Source organism: Accipiter gentilis, chromosome 31 (genome assembly GCF_929443795.1).
Source record: "Accipiter gentilis chromosome 31, bAccGen1.1, whole genome shotgun sequence".
Lineage (NCBI taxonomy): Eukaryota > Metazoa > Chordata > Aves > Accipitriformes > Accipitridae > Astur > Astur gentilis.
Window position 1 is genome coordinate 17,985,368 of NC_064910.1, and position 17,578 is coordinate 18,002,945.

Sequence of the window (17,578 nt, forward strand, 5' to 3'; positions counted from 1 at the left end):
CCAGCAGAGTCAGCTCAGGTTTGTGACAATGATCATTTTACGACTTGCATCATGTCAGTCTCCCACCAGATTCCCTCCTACTCACAAAATAAGTGAATAGGTGACTTCTTACAGTTGCCAAGTAGTTTTGGGCACAGAGTTGTTTACTAAAAACATGCTTTTTTCCATATTCCTGGATCTAGTTTTAGCTTGCTTGCCTGCCTGGTATCAAAACTGTGAGACGAGCGACCCCCGTGTTCCCACTCCTTGTTTGTGCTCCAGAAAGATACAGACTCAACCCTGGGAAGTTGACACTACAGGTGCCATCTATCAAAAAGTAAGTATCATCACCTTCATGAGTCTTATATGAGCAGACGAAGGCTACAAAAGGTTTGAGAAGGTAAAGAAGTTCCCACAAATGCTGACAATGTTCCCACCACTCTTAGTGTGGGCTGGGACCCGTTAGAGCGGGAGAGAAACCCACCCAATTCACAAGGAAGGTGGGCAAGTGAGAGGATGTACTCACTGCAATGAGAGGGTAAGGCAAACCCCAAACCCCTGAAGACTAAGTGGAAACATAGTCTGTGATTGGGAAGCCATCGAATATTTAGGGCTAGAAAAGTAGCAGAGGAAAAAATCAATGATGTTTCATCTAGTAGAAATAAATAATTGCATTAATAAAAGACAAATCTTTTATTCTAGCCATTACAGGTTGTCAATAATAACATATTCTCTCATTTTTATTGCTATTGTTTAATAACTTTTAATTTCTAGAAACAATAAAAGTGTCTTTCATGTTTCAATTTTAATGGAAAACACAAAAATGGCACGGAGTAAAATACTTTGCTTTAGGACGTGACAGTTTTTTTCCCAATTAATTTACAAAATTTTCAAAAGTAACAAGATATTCTTCATGCTTTTGTTTGAGAGTATCTAAATGAGAGACCTGAACTGGTCCATTTGTCAGAAATGCTGAATAACTCTTTTTATGAACACCAGTCTTGTGTAAAGGCTATCAGCAAGGACATCTGAAAATAGAGATTCTTGAAATCACAACTTGCCTTCCATAATATCACTCTACGCTTCTGCAGGATCTCTGGAACCATCATCAAAAAAGTAGAGGAATTAAGCTGCGTAAGTGTAGCTGCAGATGATAGCAGTTGTTCCTTCCTTGGCTGCATTTTGTTATTTTGACCTTCTTTAGTTAAAAATATAAAACACGAGTTGGTTTGACACTATAATACATTGCTACAGTAGCTCCATCATAGCAGGGCTGAGACCTGCAGAGTGCGCAGAAGTGTAAAGCTTCAATTTAGATAAATGAAGTACTTAAGTGCAACAATGCCTACAACAATAATGTTATCTGAGAACGATAGCTAACACTTATGGTACAATTTTTATGAAATATATGAATCATCTGTCTTTTGGGGAACCCATTGTAACTTCCTTCTCGTGGTTCTGTGTATATATAGCAATTTAATTTCTGTTTCTCACCCATCCTCTGAGGGGAAAAATAGTAGCAAACACCAACATTTAATAATCACAGCCTTCAGAAAGCAATAGATGCACTTCAAAAGCATACAAATAGGCTGGGAGCGTGCAGAGTTATGGAGGAAAGAACAGCGTGTTCCTCAAAATTTGCAAGCACCCGTTTGGAGGGATGCTGTGGAGCAGAACTGCCGTGGAGGTTGGCACCTTTTGGTGACCAGATCCGTCTGCCAAGGCTTGCTGTGGATTATTCTGGACCAACGGCTTCCCCAGCAGTAGATGCTATTGAAATTAGTCACACATCTTTCATGCTCCATCCTTCGGAAAGATCCTTGGAATGCGTTCTGGCTATCAGGGGAGAGAAATTTTTGGATGGGATGCTTGCCTGGTGTATAGCAATCTGGGCAGAATGGATGCCTTTGGATTGCTACAGTTCATCTAGCAATTGATTTTATCTGGAGACAGGATTAGGGCTGCCAAGGCGGTTTCTTGGCCCGGTTACCATTTACACTGTGATTTCTCCCTGGAAAACCATGCAGGTGTATCTGGGGATGTCTTCAGTTAGCATAGGGTGTCATGTGGGTTGACTATATTGTTTGATCAGGTTTTGTGTGTGTGTGTTCCTTTTGTTTATGCCTGCAAATAGACCATACAGCCATTTCCAGGTTAAAAACCTTATTGAAAAACTATGAGTACTTATTTCCCAGGAAACCTGTAGAAACAGTGGATACCCCCTGTTATGTTTTCTTTTTCAGAAGGATATTTTCTAATGCTTTGCCCAGATTGAACAAGGAAACTTCCCAATACTTTTAATTTCCTGTTTCCCATGCACTAAGGTAATGGTTAGCAAAGTAGAACAAGAGCTGGCATCATCCACGAATGCTTGGCATTACAAAATCACAACAGGTTTGAAATCTCAGCAATCTTTTCCCTTAAGAAAAAAAAGCATAAATTTAAAATTAAATTAAGTGTGTTGGAACAAAGAGTAAGTGTGGGCAGAAAAGAATTGATAGTGCTTACTGCAGTGTAACATTTTCTAGGCTGAACTGATTTAGATTTCAGAAATTTCTGAACATAATTTGGGCATTTAGGTTGTGACCCGCAAAGCTTGTGGAGTCAGTGCAGTCCTTCTGTTGTCCCAGTGGTCTGCGAATTAACGACTCGCTGGAGATCTGGATTAGCCTGGCTGCACATGGAAAACACCCTCTCACATTCAAATCCCATTTCACCTTTCCCATGTCTCATTCTCCCCTAAAACCCATTGTCTATTTAAGAAGCATAATGACAAGAACTGCGAATAAGCCTGTGTTTCATGGTGTTTCATTTTTGATGTGTGGAAAAGACAGGGGTGACTAAAAGCTTAGTGCTTAAAGTCTCAGGTTGAGCATAACAGAGTTTCTCTGATTTCTGGTTGGACTAATCAGAAAAAGTACAGTTTCTTTTTGTTTGGCACCTTCTATCGCATGACTTTAGTGATATTCTCCAAGCAAGCGCTTTGAGACAGTCTCTGCCATGCCACTGCTTCCTTAGAGCAGATTTCAGTTCGCTTTGGCGAGGAGATTCAGTGTGCCTAACATCGGTGCTCAAATCCCTCATGCTGTCAAGAGTGAAAAATAATCCCTTCCCTGTGCCTTCTGCCACGTACACAGATGTACAAACACATCCTGGGGCAAAATCCTGAGCATGCTGAAATCTAGCAGGGCCATTAAGGTGGGGATGGAATAGCATACATATATATATATATAGTATGTATCTCCAATATAAGAGGTAGGATTTATTGTAAGAAGAAAGAGGACAAAGTAAAAACACAGCTGATGAATTTTTATTGATGAATAAAGCATAGCATTAACTAGTTATTGCCAAAATTATCAGGTGAGAGTGCTATGCTTATCATCTTGATACATTTCTTGATTTTCTCAAACTGAATTTTTGTTAATTTTCTCATAACTAACACCTCTTTTTTTTATATGCTCAAAAGCTTCCAAGTGAGGTAAGATTAATTCAAAATGTCCAAGGATGTTGATCCTCACACTGATCAGGACTTGAAACAGGTGAGTATGTTAACCTTAGAGCTGGTTCCTGTCCCAACCGCTGGCAAAAGGTGATACTTATCCAAGTATTACTTCCTCAAAATGCTCATACAGTGAATCTGTACTGGCTTTTGGGGGGATAGGAGTATGGGGCTGTGTCTTGGATTTGTGCTGAAAATGGTGTTGGTAACACAGGGATATTTTCATCACTGCTGAGCAGGGCTTACACAGAGCCAAGGGCTGTTCTGCTCCTCACCCCACCCCACCAGTGAGCAGACTGGGGGGGCACAAGAGTTTGGGAAGGGACACAGCCTGGACAGCTGACCCCGACTGACCCAAGGGATATTCCAGACCATACAATGTCATGCTCAGCAACAAAAGCTGGAGGAAGAAGGGGGACATTTGGAGTGATGGCGTTTGTCTTCCCAAGTCCCCGTTAGGTGTGCTGGAGCCCTGCTGTCCTGGAGATGGCTGAACACCTGCCTGCCCATGGGAAGTGGGGAATGAATTCCTTGTTTTGCTTTGCTTGCGTGTGCAGTTTTTTTACCTGTTAAACTGTCTTGATCTCAGCCCATGGGTTTTTGCACATTTACCCTTCTGATTCTCTTCCGCATCCCACTGGTGGGGGAGTGAGGGAGTGCTGGTGTGGGGCTGAGCTGCCTGCTGGGGTTAAGCCATGACAGAATAAATTTCACACCCTTTTTACTAGAATAGATGACATGATTAGCTCAAGGTTGCAAAATGAGTCACTAATGGGTGCTGCTATCTGTTGGGATCTCAACTATTTAATCTGTTGAGCTATCACAGGCAAGATTCTTGGCCTGAATGGTTGGCAGAACTGTGTTAGTAGGAAGATGACAGAAAAGGACACAGTCAACTTAAAGGAAATATCGGATTCCATCAGCTGAATCATTTCACAAAGAAAAACTGGTAGCCTAAATCCTGCCAGCTACTTACTAAAAATAAACTATTCAACGTTGTTTATTAAAATGCAATCATGAAGTATTGCCTTCTGTTCTATGCCTCCACACTAATAAGCAAGATATTTAGTAAATCAACTGCTTCCAACAAACAAGAGCTAGCTAATGAATATGAAACCCCTTTTGCAGCACTATAAAAGTTTATCCAAAACAGCAAATGCATCTAGAGAACAACAGAACATAGCTGTTTCTACTAGCATTTCATTTGCATGGATGCAGTTGGCAATTATTTAGAAATTGTTGACATTTTAGAAATCTATTTGTAGTATGGCATGCTGAATATTTTAAGTTTTTTAAAAAGTGTGTGACATAATTTGTGGTGTGCTTTAGGGAGGAATTAATTCTTCATAGCAAAGCTGGTGCCTTCTTCATAAACATCTTGGTAGACCAAGGGTACAAAGGAAGCTGTGAAACAGGCATAATGAGACTGTGAGACCGCCACAGTGGTGGCATCTGGTCTACGTTTCCATTTGCTCTGTTTTATCATGTACGTTTTCAAATCTAAGGGCCATCTTTATGATTTTCCTTTTTGCAGTACCTAGCAGAAGCAGGTTCTGGTCCACAACCAACTTCTTGGTGGAGTACAGCCTGGAGAACAAGCAAGAGGAGGGGGTGCTCCTGGCTCCACTTCTCCTGTATCCACCCCAGGACTGCTGTTTCCTGGCAGCTTTGCTCTAGGGTCCGTTAAACCTCAGACATCTCCTCTGCTTCTGTGGATCATAATGTTGGGTGCTTTCAGAAGATACTGGTAATCAACCTAGGACTGGGCACCTTCATCCAGCCAAGACATGTCAAGAAGCATGGAGAGGGGAGGAGAGGACATGGTTAGGAGATAGGTATGCCACCTGACAGTACTATTATTATGAATTATTATTATTATTATTCCTTTCTCTTTTATTACTTTTTATGGGCAGTGGCTCTATAGAATGGCTGAATCTGAGTTAGTCACTCTGGTCTCCACTGCAGCACTTGGACATGAAAAGGTATGTTAAAGTATGATTTGTCTTCAGCATGAATTGGTGAGTCAGATAAATGGATGTCCTGGTTTCAGCTGGGATAGAGCTAATTTTCTTTCTGGTAGCTGGTGTAGTGCTATGTTTTGGGTTCAGTATGAGAAGAATGTTGATAACACACTCATGTTTTCAGTTGTTGCTAAGTAGTGCTTAGACTAAAGTCAAGGATTTTTCAGCTTCTCATGCCCAGCCAGCAAGAAGGCTGGAGGGGCACAAGAAGTTGGGAGGGGACACAGCCAGGGGCAGCTGACCCAAACTGGACAAAGGGGTATTACATACCATGTGACATCATGGCCAGTATATAAATTGGGGGTGTTGGCCAGGGGGGATCACTGCTCGGGAACTAACTGGGCATTGGTCAGCAAGTGGTGAGCAATTGTATTGTGCATCACTTGTTTTGTATACTCCAATCCTTTTATTATTATTGTCATTTTATTATTGTTATTATTATCATTGTTAGTTTCTTCCTTTCTTTTCTATTAAACTGTTCTTATCTCAACCCACAAGTTTTACCTTTTTTTTCCCCCCAATTCCCTTCCCCAACCCACTGGGTGGGGGACGTGAGTGAGCGGCTGTGTGGTGCTGAGTTGCTGGCTGGGGTTAAACCACGATGATGGGTCAGATGTAGGGAGTCTTGGGCAACCAACTCAGACGCACAAATTTACACCATAAAATCTGAAGTCAGGTGAAAGAGATGACAGCCATTCTCTGTGTGCAGTGACTACTGTTTACCTCATTGTTTTCCACTGTCTCATTGCTGTGTTCATTCCTGCTGCTTCCTTCCCACTTCCCGTCTCTTTCTGCCAGTCAGTTGTTTCTCTCTCCGGTACTTTGATTGTATAATTCACAGAGCAGAGAAACTGATACTCCAATTCTTGCACTATGCCAAACACACTGGGACTCTGGCCTGTAAACAGCTCCAATGCAAATTACTGTAATAAGCCTTGTTAACAACACATTCCCATCAGGAGGGTACTTAAACACATTTATAAAACTAAGGACGTGCTTATGTTCCACGGAAGACAATGTTACCGAGGTATACCTTAGACTTCAAAATGTGCTTTTTTTTAACCCAGTCACGGCTTGTAACTTAGTCGTCTGAAACAGTTGATCTAAAACTCGGCATCAGCCCCGAGGAAGGGGGAGCCTAGATTGCATGTTGTAATTGGGAAAATTACCATTTGACTCCTATTGATGTTGCCTTGGCACTTCATCACCGGGGTGTGATTGCCCACAATCATTCCTTGCCTTTCTGCTGCATCTCATTCCAGTCAAGGATTTCAACATGTTTTACCAAATGGCACCTGATTTGGTGAGAAGCTGAGTGTCCTGGTAGTTGATTGATTAGCTGTCTTCTTAATAACATCTACCCTTTTTATAAAATCTGGGCTTTCACATTAAGGCTCAAGTTTGATTTGGCAACAGATTTCAGATTTGTTCTCTTTATGCAGCTGATAGTAACTGTTGCTGTTGTTAAGTTTGGAAAGCAGAGTTACCGTATTTTGAATCCTTATATTTAATGTATAGCGCTCAGGTTTGCAGCCCCCTGTGCAACGTGTGGTTCCCATTTTCACTGGCTTTGGCAGAGCTGAGCCAAAAAAGAAAAAGCCCACCCTATGTCTGCAGGTTTACGACACAGAATGCAAAGTAGCAGCAAGGCTTTTAGCACAGCGATGGTTTAAATTGGTTTTGTCAGCTGTTATTGTTTCTAAATTACTTCCATTTTTAAGCAACTGTAGGTAGGGCTTATTGATTGTGCTGTTTCTACGATGCAATGAGATCTTACTGTCCAATTAAACAGTGTTCCTCAGCAGTGTCTCTCTGAATTTTTATGCAAACCATTACACTTACAATATGAGAACAAGGTGCATTATTGGGATTTTCTCAAGCTGTCAAAACATTTAGCAATCCTATCCAGGCTGGTGCTGCAACCTTGCTTGCTCACAGAAACAAACCATCGTGTGTGCAAAGGGAACAGAAGTGCAAACTGTACCAGAGGTCTCCTTTTTCTGCCCTAAGGTGAGGGGCGGTGGAATGGGAGAACTAGTATGCCTGGGCAGGTCTAGTTTTTAAATTTAATTCTTTCTATAATTTATCGAGAGTAAAATACGTTTTATATGCTTTTAATATTCCTTGCTGTGCTACAGGAAAGATAGGTAGAGAGAGGAGGAAAGAAACGGTCTGGGAAATTGTGAGTTAAACTGTTGTATCCTCCATCTATTGGTTGTTAGCACCATCAGAGGCAATGTGTTTTGAGGTTCCTTCAACATTTCAGTACTAATTTGTCTGCCATTCACACATGTGGATGTTACAAAAAGAGAAGCTGCTGCTTAATAATGTTCCTTATGTAAAGTTTTTTTTTTTTTTTTTAAAAATCAGTTCTTACAAGGAAAGGTTAAAAATCAATATCAATAAAACAAAAAGTACAACAATCATACAACTATTCTTTGAAAAAAAATCTTATTAATCTCTCTTTTATTTTAGACTATAAGGAAAGCGGAGCTTTTGATAGATTAATTAGAGGCTGAAATGTGTTTATTACCTTCTTTATATCTTCTCATTTTCTGTTGATCAGACTGACTTGATCCGCTCATCTCATCTTTGAGCTCACTTCATCATGAACTGATGAAGTGTTTGAAAGAACCTGTGATGCCTGATAAAACCAGCTTTCTAAAACTTTTAGGACTCCAACTCCAGATACTTCTCTTTGGCTTGGAGGAGGGGAAGGCTTAGAGGAGAAAGGCTTGCTGCTTTCCACCTGCCAAATTCTGCCCACCTTCCTGCAGTCTGACTCACCCATCCACTGCGAAGAGAAAAAGATTACTCCAAATGAACACAGGTAGCCAAATCTGTCCTCTGTAAGGATACTTTTATGAAAACAATAATTTTGTTGTTAGGAATTAATCTCCTGTTCTCTCACTTGAAGTCAGCTTTGTATGTGTGACAGAATTATTGTCTCAGGAGTGTCTGGTAAATACTGAAACAACCACCTAGTCCTGAGGAAAATGTCACATTTGTGACTGGTGTACAGAGAGGTGCATAAAATGCAGCGTGTTAATGGGCATCGCAGTATAATCTCACCGGTTGCTGTCTTGTTACCATCCAGGAAGCTCAGAGGGCTCTCTCTATTTTCCAGAGGTATAAAAGAAGCCAATCTATTGAGATAATGACTTGGCAAGAGACCGCTGGTTTAGAAAATATGCAGGATCAGGTTTTCTAGCAGTCCTTCAGAACTAAATTGAGTTGGGCACTTCTAAAAGAGGTGGGCTGAGCCCAGCCTGGGAGAGCTCCGCTCTGCCCGCGGGGTACGGCGGGGTCAGGGGACGGCAGCAAGCCGGGCACTGAGCTGGTGGGAAGGCACGCACGCTGTCTTGCTACAGGTCCTGCATTTATAGTCTCCATTTATTCTCCTTCCACCAAATTTCCAGGGGAGTCAGAGGCACATCACAGTGTCCGCGTGGTTTTTCTCTCTCTTTTTTGGACTTGGAAAAAGATGGGATTTCTCTGAGCAAATCCTCCTCTCCACCAGTACAGCCACGTTGCAGATTCAGGTAGTGGCCCCTTGGAGGGTAGAGCCGCTTCGAGGGGAAGGGAAAAGCAACGTTCCTGGTGCTGCTCCTTCCCCCAGCCTGTAACCTGTGAGTGGGACAGCCCACGCAGGACGGACAAGAGCCCCAGGGGCACAGAAGGATGGCGTGGCGCTGACTGTCCCTGGAGCTGTGGGTACGGGCCACCGCTTGCGCTGTCAACTTCTGCTCACCAAAGTGCGTGCCGGCAGCACCAAGGCCAAGTTCACACATGACACAAGCAAGTGGTGCCTGATGCGCGCTTCTCTTAATGACAGTTGTTGGGTATTAATGAGAAAAGTCAATGGTGTTTTCTCTTTCCTCCTCCCCAGCTAACAAGCCTCAAAATAGAAGAAGGTTTAAAACGCAGCAATGAGACCCAATATAATTGTGCCCATACAGTTCAGTGAAAGAAAGAAAAGCTCAGCTTCACTACAGCTGTAAAACTTGTGGGGAGCTGAAGTGCAGCTATGCTAATAATAAAAGCAACAATACTAATGATTTACTCCTTGATTCCTGGCTTTTCCGTATTAAGTTTCTCTTACCAGAGGTAATGAGGAACCCAGAAAGTGTTTCAAGTGAGAGAACTGTTTTGCTTTTGTGGAGGTATCATTTGATGTTGAAAGTGCTATAAGTGATGAAAAATGGAGGTATGTTTCTGATTAAAAGGTAAAATCCAATTCTATCTATTGGATACTGACTTGCTCTTTGCTATTGTGTGACTTTGGAAAATTTGTGTCTCTCCCTGTCTTATTTCTCTTTCCACCTCCCATCCACCTAGACTGCAGTCTTTTGCAGTTATTGACTACCTCTTACTGTTGTATAGTGCCCAGCTTAGGGGAATCTCAATTCCAGCCTTGTCATTCAAACACTAAAAGAAAGAAAATACAGTAAGCAGTGACCAATTTTCTCCTCTCTGATACTGACTGGGTTAAAGGGGTTAGAACTGTGAGCCTGTAGGAGCTGCCAGGGAGTCCTCTGACTCAGCATTAGGATTTGCTGTTCCACTGGTGACACTTCTTTTTGGGGAAAACCACATGCCTGTAGTCAGTAGGCACCTCAGGGAAAGGTGACAGCCAGAGGAGCCTGTCAGTACCTGTAGGAGGCATTGTGTGTCCAAGAATCCCAACCTCCAGACACAGCACCCTGCAGCTTTCCTCCCCTGACACCGCCTGCACTCAATTTGCAAATTATCAGTTGTACCTTTGCTGGTGCCTGAGTGAACACCACAGACTGATGCTGAGCACTAGCATGTGCCATCCCCAAAATACTTCTACTTTCTATCTAATGTTAAAAGGACAAAAAGCTATTGTATCTTCCCTCTCTTAAAAAGCCAGACACAATACAACTTCTTAAAGATCCTTATGTCAATTAAAACGTAATTTTGAAGGCTACCTGTGAATGAAAAGCTCATTAAGTTCATGGTGACCTTCTGGAGCCTGAATATTCTCTGAAAAGCCTTGCAGTGCATACACATAATTTCTTTAGAAATATTTCTAACTTGATTCATGTTCTAGAAAGGAGAAGTGCAAAACCAATTTGACTAATTACAAAGATATTTCCTTTTCTTCTTTATCTGTGAGAAAAGATAAGGTTTCTTTCTATGTTTTTGTTCTACCTCGTTACACAGTATGAAAATTAACAAAGTTATTCTGATATACCTGATACATGACACCTTTTGTTTCCCTTCTTCATTCACAAACTTTGGTTTTCTACAAAAGATAATGGAAACATAGATGAGAGGGAAGATAACGGATATTGTAGCTCACATAATTTCTGTTTTGATCTTCTGAAGACTGCATTCACAGGCATAAATGCTAATTTTCTTAAAATGAAAAGGAAATCTCCATGCCATATAGATTTACTTATTACTTGTCATTTCTATCTCCTTTCCTTAATGTTTGAATGTTTCATAGTATTAAATGTGCAATGTTTATCTCCTTGGATGACTATTCTCCCCCACTGCACTCTCGTCGCTCCTCCTTGTCTCTCATTTAAGGGTGTCTTTGAGGCTGGAAAGCACACAGCTGGTGCATGTAGACTGGTATTGCCTGTGATTAATGGGTCATCTCAGGCCAATATCCCATTGGATTTCTTCTACTAACATTGGTCCTTCACTTGTGCCCTAGCTTTGGTGAAAATGAAATCTCACTTTGGTTTTTCTGTGCTTTTATTGGATGTAATAGCAAGGAAAAGGGATGTATGGCAGATGTCCCTAAGCACCCAGTGAATCGTGTGTTGTCTGAAGGTGAGGGTCTGTAAATGGAGCCCTAATCGGACTGACTACCACTGTGTGGTGAGCAATATGTAACAGTGTCTGCTCCCCCTGGCTGGAAGAGGGTAGGGTCAGGCTACAAAAAGCATAGGAATATCATTTTCCCCAGTAATTCTCCTTCCTGGACTGCATAGGTGGGTTTGCAGTCAGCAGAGGCTCCCCAGTAGGAGTGTGGTTGAGCTACAGAGAATCTGCTGTTACGTATTCTTCAGGGCTTTTTATTTTCGCAAGCTTTAGGAAGGGGAGAGTGTACCGGAGCATGCTTAGGGCAGATGGAGCTTTTTAAATGCCTTTGGGTTGGATGTTTTTTCTTTTTCAATGGGATAAGGAAGAATTAATTGGAATTTTCTGATGTGTTTTTGTAAAGGCTCTCAACAACAGGCAAGCTGGTTTGTTCGTCTTTTTCCTTCCTTTCTTTAACTATCCTTTCTTTCTTTAACTATCAACTGGGTTTAACATAATGAGGTTTGCATACAATTCTTTGATGAGTGGCTGTGCAGCATGTGAACCATCAACACGCATAGCCTGCCTGTATGACTCTGTTGTACACCCTGCTCCTGCTTGCAAACCTGGCTGCAGAGGAATTTCCAAAGGAAGAGTGCTGATCAGCAAAGATGCAGGTCTATAAAATTCCCTGGGATATAGACCAATCCATTGCCACAAAAGCTTGCCTATCTCTGTAACTCTGTTTATATGAGCAGTCTCATGAGTTTCCATGGAATTGCTCTTGCAATTCAAATTAAGAATATGAATGCATCTCCCTAAACTGTGTTTAATTTTCCCTAATTGTCATGACGAAATTATGAAAATTACTGCAACACAGTTATATACCTAAGCGAGGGGATATTTTCAGATGTCTAACATGAAATAAGGTAAATTTTCTTCCTTTCACTTCTGAATATCTTCCCCTAAGCCACCTGAAAGAGATCACCAGTGTTTCTGAGCTGTGACAGTGAGAGGAATGAAGCCAGGTGTGATGCTGTTAGAATTAGTGGGGGACTGTGGCCGTGCCTGAAGTGATCCCAGGGAAGGACTCGTACAGGTAAGGCATTTCCTTTAAGTGGTAGTGTCAACTGGCTTTCTGGGATAAAGGCATTATTATACTTCTGGACTGACATTTACCTTTAGAAAATAAACTTCAAAGGAGAGAGAACATTTGGGTTTTGCCTCCTCGCTGTTGCGGTCTTACCTGTAGGAAGTTGCTCAAAGCCACAGAGCCCCTAGGAGTGAGTGGTGACTGTGCCAGCAACGCTCCAGGAGGCTTGAGTGTCTTCTTGGGTTTCCTAACTTCATAATACATGCAGGCAATATCAGATATATTATCCAGATGCTGGGATTCACCAGTCATCTGCTAAAGACTCCAAATACTAATGCAGTGTGCATTTTATGCAATGAAGTGCTCCTAAATCTCCACTGACTGCTGTTTTGGACGCATGGAAAATAAAGCAGCAGTAACAAGTCTGGAAGAGTATGTTGACTGGGAGTGGGGGGCCTGCACACTCAGGGCTCAGAGAAGCCATCTGGTCTCCCACTGACCACCTACAAATTCATCTGTGCTCTAGTGGAACAAAAGATGTTTGCATCAGTGCCAGCCATGCCAGGATTTTCAGACTAGAAATTAAGCATGAAGTAAAATGCATGCAGAGCCTTCATTAAATGAGATAAACAGAGGAGCTGATATATTCAGTAATAATTGCAAAGGACCTTGCAGACTGTACGATCTGCTCCAGGGAGGGTTTTCTCTCATCCCTGGCAGGATTACCAACGCACCCTCTGCTGCAGCAGTGAGTGGAACGAACAGATCTTGGAGGGCGGGTGTGGAGCTCCGTGGCATGTTAGGTGTCTCAAAAATAGGCTTGATTGTTTTATTCTCGTTCTGCTCCTGCTTGATACTATTTATGTTAAGGCAAATCTGGATGTATAATATTGCCGTAAATAATTGAAGAGCCACAGTCCCTTAAAGTGTTTTCTGTAATGCACTCACAACCATTTGGAATTTCAATATAAGAATTGTTGAAACGTCTGCAGTCTCCTTATTTTAGATGTGGGAGGAAGACAGAACACCAAGCACAGTCCATCTAGAGAGGGAAACAGAAATGCTGTCAGATTAAAATGATGCTGTCCAAGATCTCCCACACTGCCAGAAGCACCTTAGGAACCTTCCTAAGGTACCTTAGGAAAGAGGCACTAGACAGAAGGAAGAGGTAACTTTATATCATGAGCTCAAATCTGTGTTTTGAGGCTTGAAATAAGAACTACTTCCAAGGTAATTTGTAGCAGCCCAGGGGCCGCTGTGTCATGTAGCACTCTATCGTCCCTGAGCCTCTCCTGTAACACCTCTGGTGCAGGGCAGCAGCGTCCTGGTCCAGACCCTGCTCACTCACTTCATTGCATTCATAACCACGACTATGTGCCATGGACTCACACTACCAAATGGTGGCCAAATCAAAATAGAAAGTCCCATTTCCAGGCTTACAGTTTATATATAAGCCAAGAGACAGCCAGGAGGAGGTGGACAGGCAGAAGCTGGCAATGCCCAGCTGGGCTAGCACTGTAATTTCTGCCATAGTCTGAGTGCAGCGGGAAGCCCCCCGCCCCTGGGTATTTACCCTTGAAGGCACTGCAGTGAGCTGGTTTTCTCCTGATCAGGCTGCCAGTGATGTCCAGCACAGCTCGCTTACAAAATATGTGAAAGATCTGGACGCCTTGCAGAAGCAGCAAGCAGGGGGCTGATGAACTCCCATCCTCAGGCTCCAGTTCTCCAGACACCCCGAGGCTGTGGCCAGGAGATGGATGCTCTTCCTCTCCCGGGATCTCTGCCTCCTTCCTATTGGCAGTGCCCATCTCACTCCCCCGTTTCTACCTAGGATGCCGTGTAGCCCCACCTCACTAGGCATAGCGTAAATGAATGACTTTTGATGGTTCAGCCACGAGCTCTTGTTGCAGCATCACAAATTTGTCTAGCAGCGTTTTGCCTGCACGATGAGGCTGGTGCACGAGGATCCTGCGCTTTTCCCCTTTTGGACCAGAGCGCAACTGAGAGGTGTGAGTCCCTCAAGCCATGGAGTGGTCTTCAGCAGCAGGAGGTACTGAGCCCACTTAAAATTTTAAAAAGAAATTCCTTTGACAAAGAGTCCCTTTTTTTGTGCAAAATGTTTCCTGCATTTTCTACCAAATTTGAACTTGTTTTCTCAAAGAAAATCTCCAGCCTCTTAAAATTCAGTTTGTGCTAGAGAAGAGGTGTGAAATATATTAAGCAGATGAAAGGAGCCAAAGCAGTGTAGGGATAGACTGTTCAAGGGACTTAAATTCTAACTATAAATTATTTAAAGCACTGAATTTGAATTTACAATATCCCTTTAAATCATTCTGTGTATTCCATAATTGGAGGTAAGATGTCCAGAGACATTCAGCCTGCTCCCCTATACTCAGCATCTCTCTTTCTTTCCTTTTCTTGCTGGCTATGTACCTGACACCTTTCTCTTCCTCTCTGATCATGCTACAGTTAAAGTTCCCTTTAGGTGGACTTTAAACACTTGGAATGTGAGTTCACAATATTCTCCTGTAAGCAAAGAGCCTTTCCTTGTTTCGACAAGCATTATATGGTTAGCCCCTTCCAGACAGAGATACACAGGAAAAGGTATACGCTTTATTCACTGTGTTGTGCAAGGCTCCCCTGCTAGCACCCCGCCTTGATTCAATACCGAGTAGAAGACTGATGCTGTTTTCCTCATTTTTCACTTGAGAGGGGAATGTGGATACACACAGAGCCACGCTCACGGTGTCATTTTCCTTAGCCCTGTAGTAAATTGGCCTGGTTCAGAAAAAGAGGCTATTTTTCCTTATCGACTATGAGTGTTAGTCTCGGGATCCAAGGCTCCACTTACTGCCTTGGAGAGGTTTTCAGTCTGCTACTGAAAGTGCTAAATCCTACACTTCTGCTAACTGGTTGGAGGAAACACCATCCCCCAACCGTGTGGGTTTTAAAACTGTTTTAATATATTTTTAAGTGCTTTAACACTCTCCCTTGTATGTGATGGGCAATCTCTAAGCCTGGATGTTGGACAAAATATCAATAAAACCCGCTGCTTCTGTTGAAAACAAAACCTCATACGGCTTCCTGCGCAGCCGTTGCATTTGTAAATCACTCAGGGCACATGACCTCTTAACCGTATCTTGTTTCCAACTCACAAAATGATGGAAGGTGATTGGGCTCCATGCACTCGCCGCCACTCTCCCCCCTTCTCTCCTCTGTGTGATTTTCCTTCCCCCGAGTTGCTCTGACGGAGTAAGCCCAGTTTGCACCAGCCTTTTCCAGCCGAGGGGCAGCAGGCGCAGAGCAGCTTCATGCGCTCCTTGCTCCTGCAAAGGGCAGGGTCGGTGATTTATTACCGTCTCCATCATGGAGAGGGACTTTGGCAGCGGGAAAAAGCAACCCCTTGGCATTCCCTGGGACATCAGCGGAGTCATGGATGAAGGGGAAGAGGAGCAGTTTTGCCTGTGAGTAATAACGCTTAATTCGGTAGCTGCTTTCCGCATTGGCAGTAGATTCGGAGCGCAGGCGAGCCGCGGCGTTAGAGAACTGCCCCCACTTTACATGGGGACAGACTGAGGTCCGTGTGTCCCTCAGCGTGCTGGGGTGTACATGCAGCAGCCAGCCTCTAGCCCCCTCAGAGGCTGACCTCGGCAGAGGACAGCCACGGTGCAGGCATGCCTGGTGCATGTGCAATGTTGCAGGGGGCTGTGAAGTTTTTGGGGAGCAATTGCAAGAAGAAAAATCAAGCTAGATGCAGTCCTGAAAGAGCAGATAGAGAAGGTAACACCAGGCTAACTCATATGCTAGTACATATTTAGTTTTTTAAACAGCTGTAAGAAAGTCTGTTTCTTTCTTCTCTTAAAAGGTCAAAAGATCCCTCCAGTATAAAAGAGTAGAAAGGCCTTGTTTCTACCTAGATACTGTGCTTTTTGATATTGAAGACCAGAATATGCACCTGCAAAAACTGCAGCAAGAAGAATGGGTTTGGAAGGGTGAGAGAAGGGTTGGCATGAAGAAAAAGATGTTGACAGCGTTCTAGGCTAACGTAGTGACAGAGTCAAATTTTGCTTCAGTTTTAATCTTTGATAAGATGAGCAGTCCTGGCTGAATTTCAATACTAATTGGGGGTGTCTCTTTTGATCATCCTACACACATCAGACTCCAGCAAAATCTTTAGAATTGCTTAACAATACAGAAAGATACTCAGATGTCCTTTGCAATCAATAATCTGGGTATATAAACAGCCAGATTTTTTAAGTGGAAAGGATGTTTTTCTGATACAGCAACTGTCAGGTGAAAACTTGTATCTCTCAATGCTTACTGACCTCTAATTTCCTTCTGCCTGACCAGGCTTCCCTCATCCCTGGTGGGAGCCGGAGTACAAGACAAAGCTGGGGTGGCTCCACCTGCTCTTTATTCCGTTGATCTTTGCAGATTAAAAAGGATTTTATGGGGAGGAAGGTCTGGGTCTGGGAAGGGAAAAGGCAGGGGGGAGGACTTCTCTGCATGCTTTTGGAGGGCCGTGTATTTGTTGATGTGCCGCTGTACAGTCATCAGCCATAGTCTTGGTCTTTCAGCTGTGACTATTAACTGCACAACATTACTGTTTCTTTTTTCACTGGGAGTCAAGGGAATGGGGAGAATTAAATCCTTTTCTCTCACCCAAAGTATTCCTCTGAGTGAAGTTCGCGTACTCAGGCTCGGCAGATGCACTTGGACGTGTGCGCCTGACTATTGGCTTGTAAGGCATCCTATGCTTTCCTGGTTTGGGGGACTCGGAGTGTATCTTTGTCCCCCAGGAGTAACAGAGACCAAGAGTTGTAAACTACACCAGCCATTTGTTAAGGGCTTACTATAAGCAGGTAGCCCAGACATTGCAAAGGCACCAGTCACAACCTCCCTTGCTATCATGCAGCCCTGCAGGACAGAGAGATATATCAGGATATATCCCAGCTTAGATCCAGGATAAATTACCCCATTAATCAGCCCCTCTGGTGAGGCTTGTGGCAACAGGATGCTTGAGAGGTGCTTCACAGCACCCAGGCTTCCCTGTGGGCATGTGGAAAAGCTGCCATGGCAGCCGCCATTCCACTAGACTGAGGGTAATGCTTTGCTGGTGGCTGTTTCACACAAAGCAGCAGCTGTATTTGAGAGAAAAGAATTAATTTTGCTACCGTACAGACTGTTCCTTCATTTACCTTAGGAAGCAAT

General features: G+C 43.1%; 1 protein-coding gene and 1 long non-coding RNA gene across 4 annotated transcripts in view; both read left to right on the forward strand.

Annotated features, from left to right (window-relative positions):
* Positions 1–196: 196 nt before the first annotated feature.
* On the forward strand, positions 197–9,269 carry LOC126053056 (uncharacterized). The gene is made up of 5 exons (XR_007510231.1): positions 197–316; positions 5,013–5,156; positions 5,392–5,460; positions 8,174–8,329; positions 8,919–9,269. It is a non-coding gene; the product is annotated as an uncharacterized LOC126053056 (long non-coding RNA).
* A 6,336-nt stretch (positions 9,270–15,605) lies between these two features.
* FRMPD4 (FERM and PDZ domain containing 4) overlaps positions 15,606–17,578 on the forward strand; it is a 410,476-nt gene continuing 408,503 nt past the window's right edge. For all 3 annotated transcript variants that reach the window (XM_049834627.1, XM_049834628.1, XM_049834633.1), the window contains exon 1: positions 15,606–15,831. In XM_049834627.1, the coding sequence (XP_049690584.1) occupies positions 15,734–15,831 (98 nt within the window). In that variant the 5' untranslated portion in view covers positions 15,606–15,733. The remainder of the gene's footprint in view (positions 15,832–17,578) is intronic.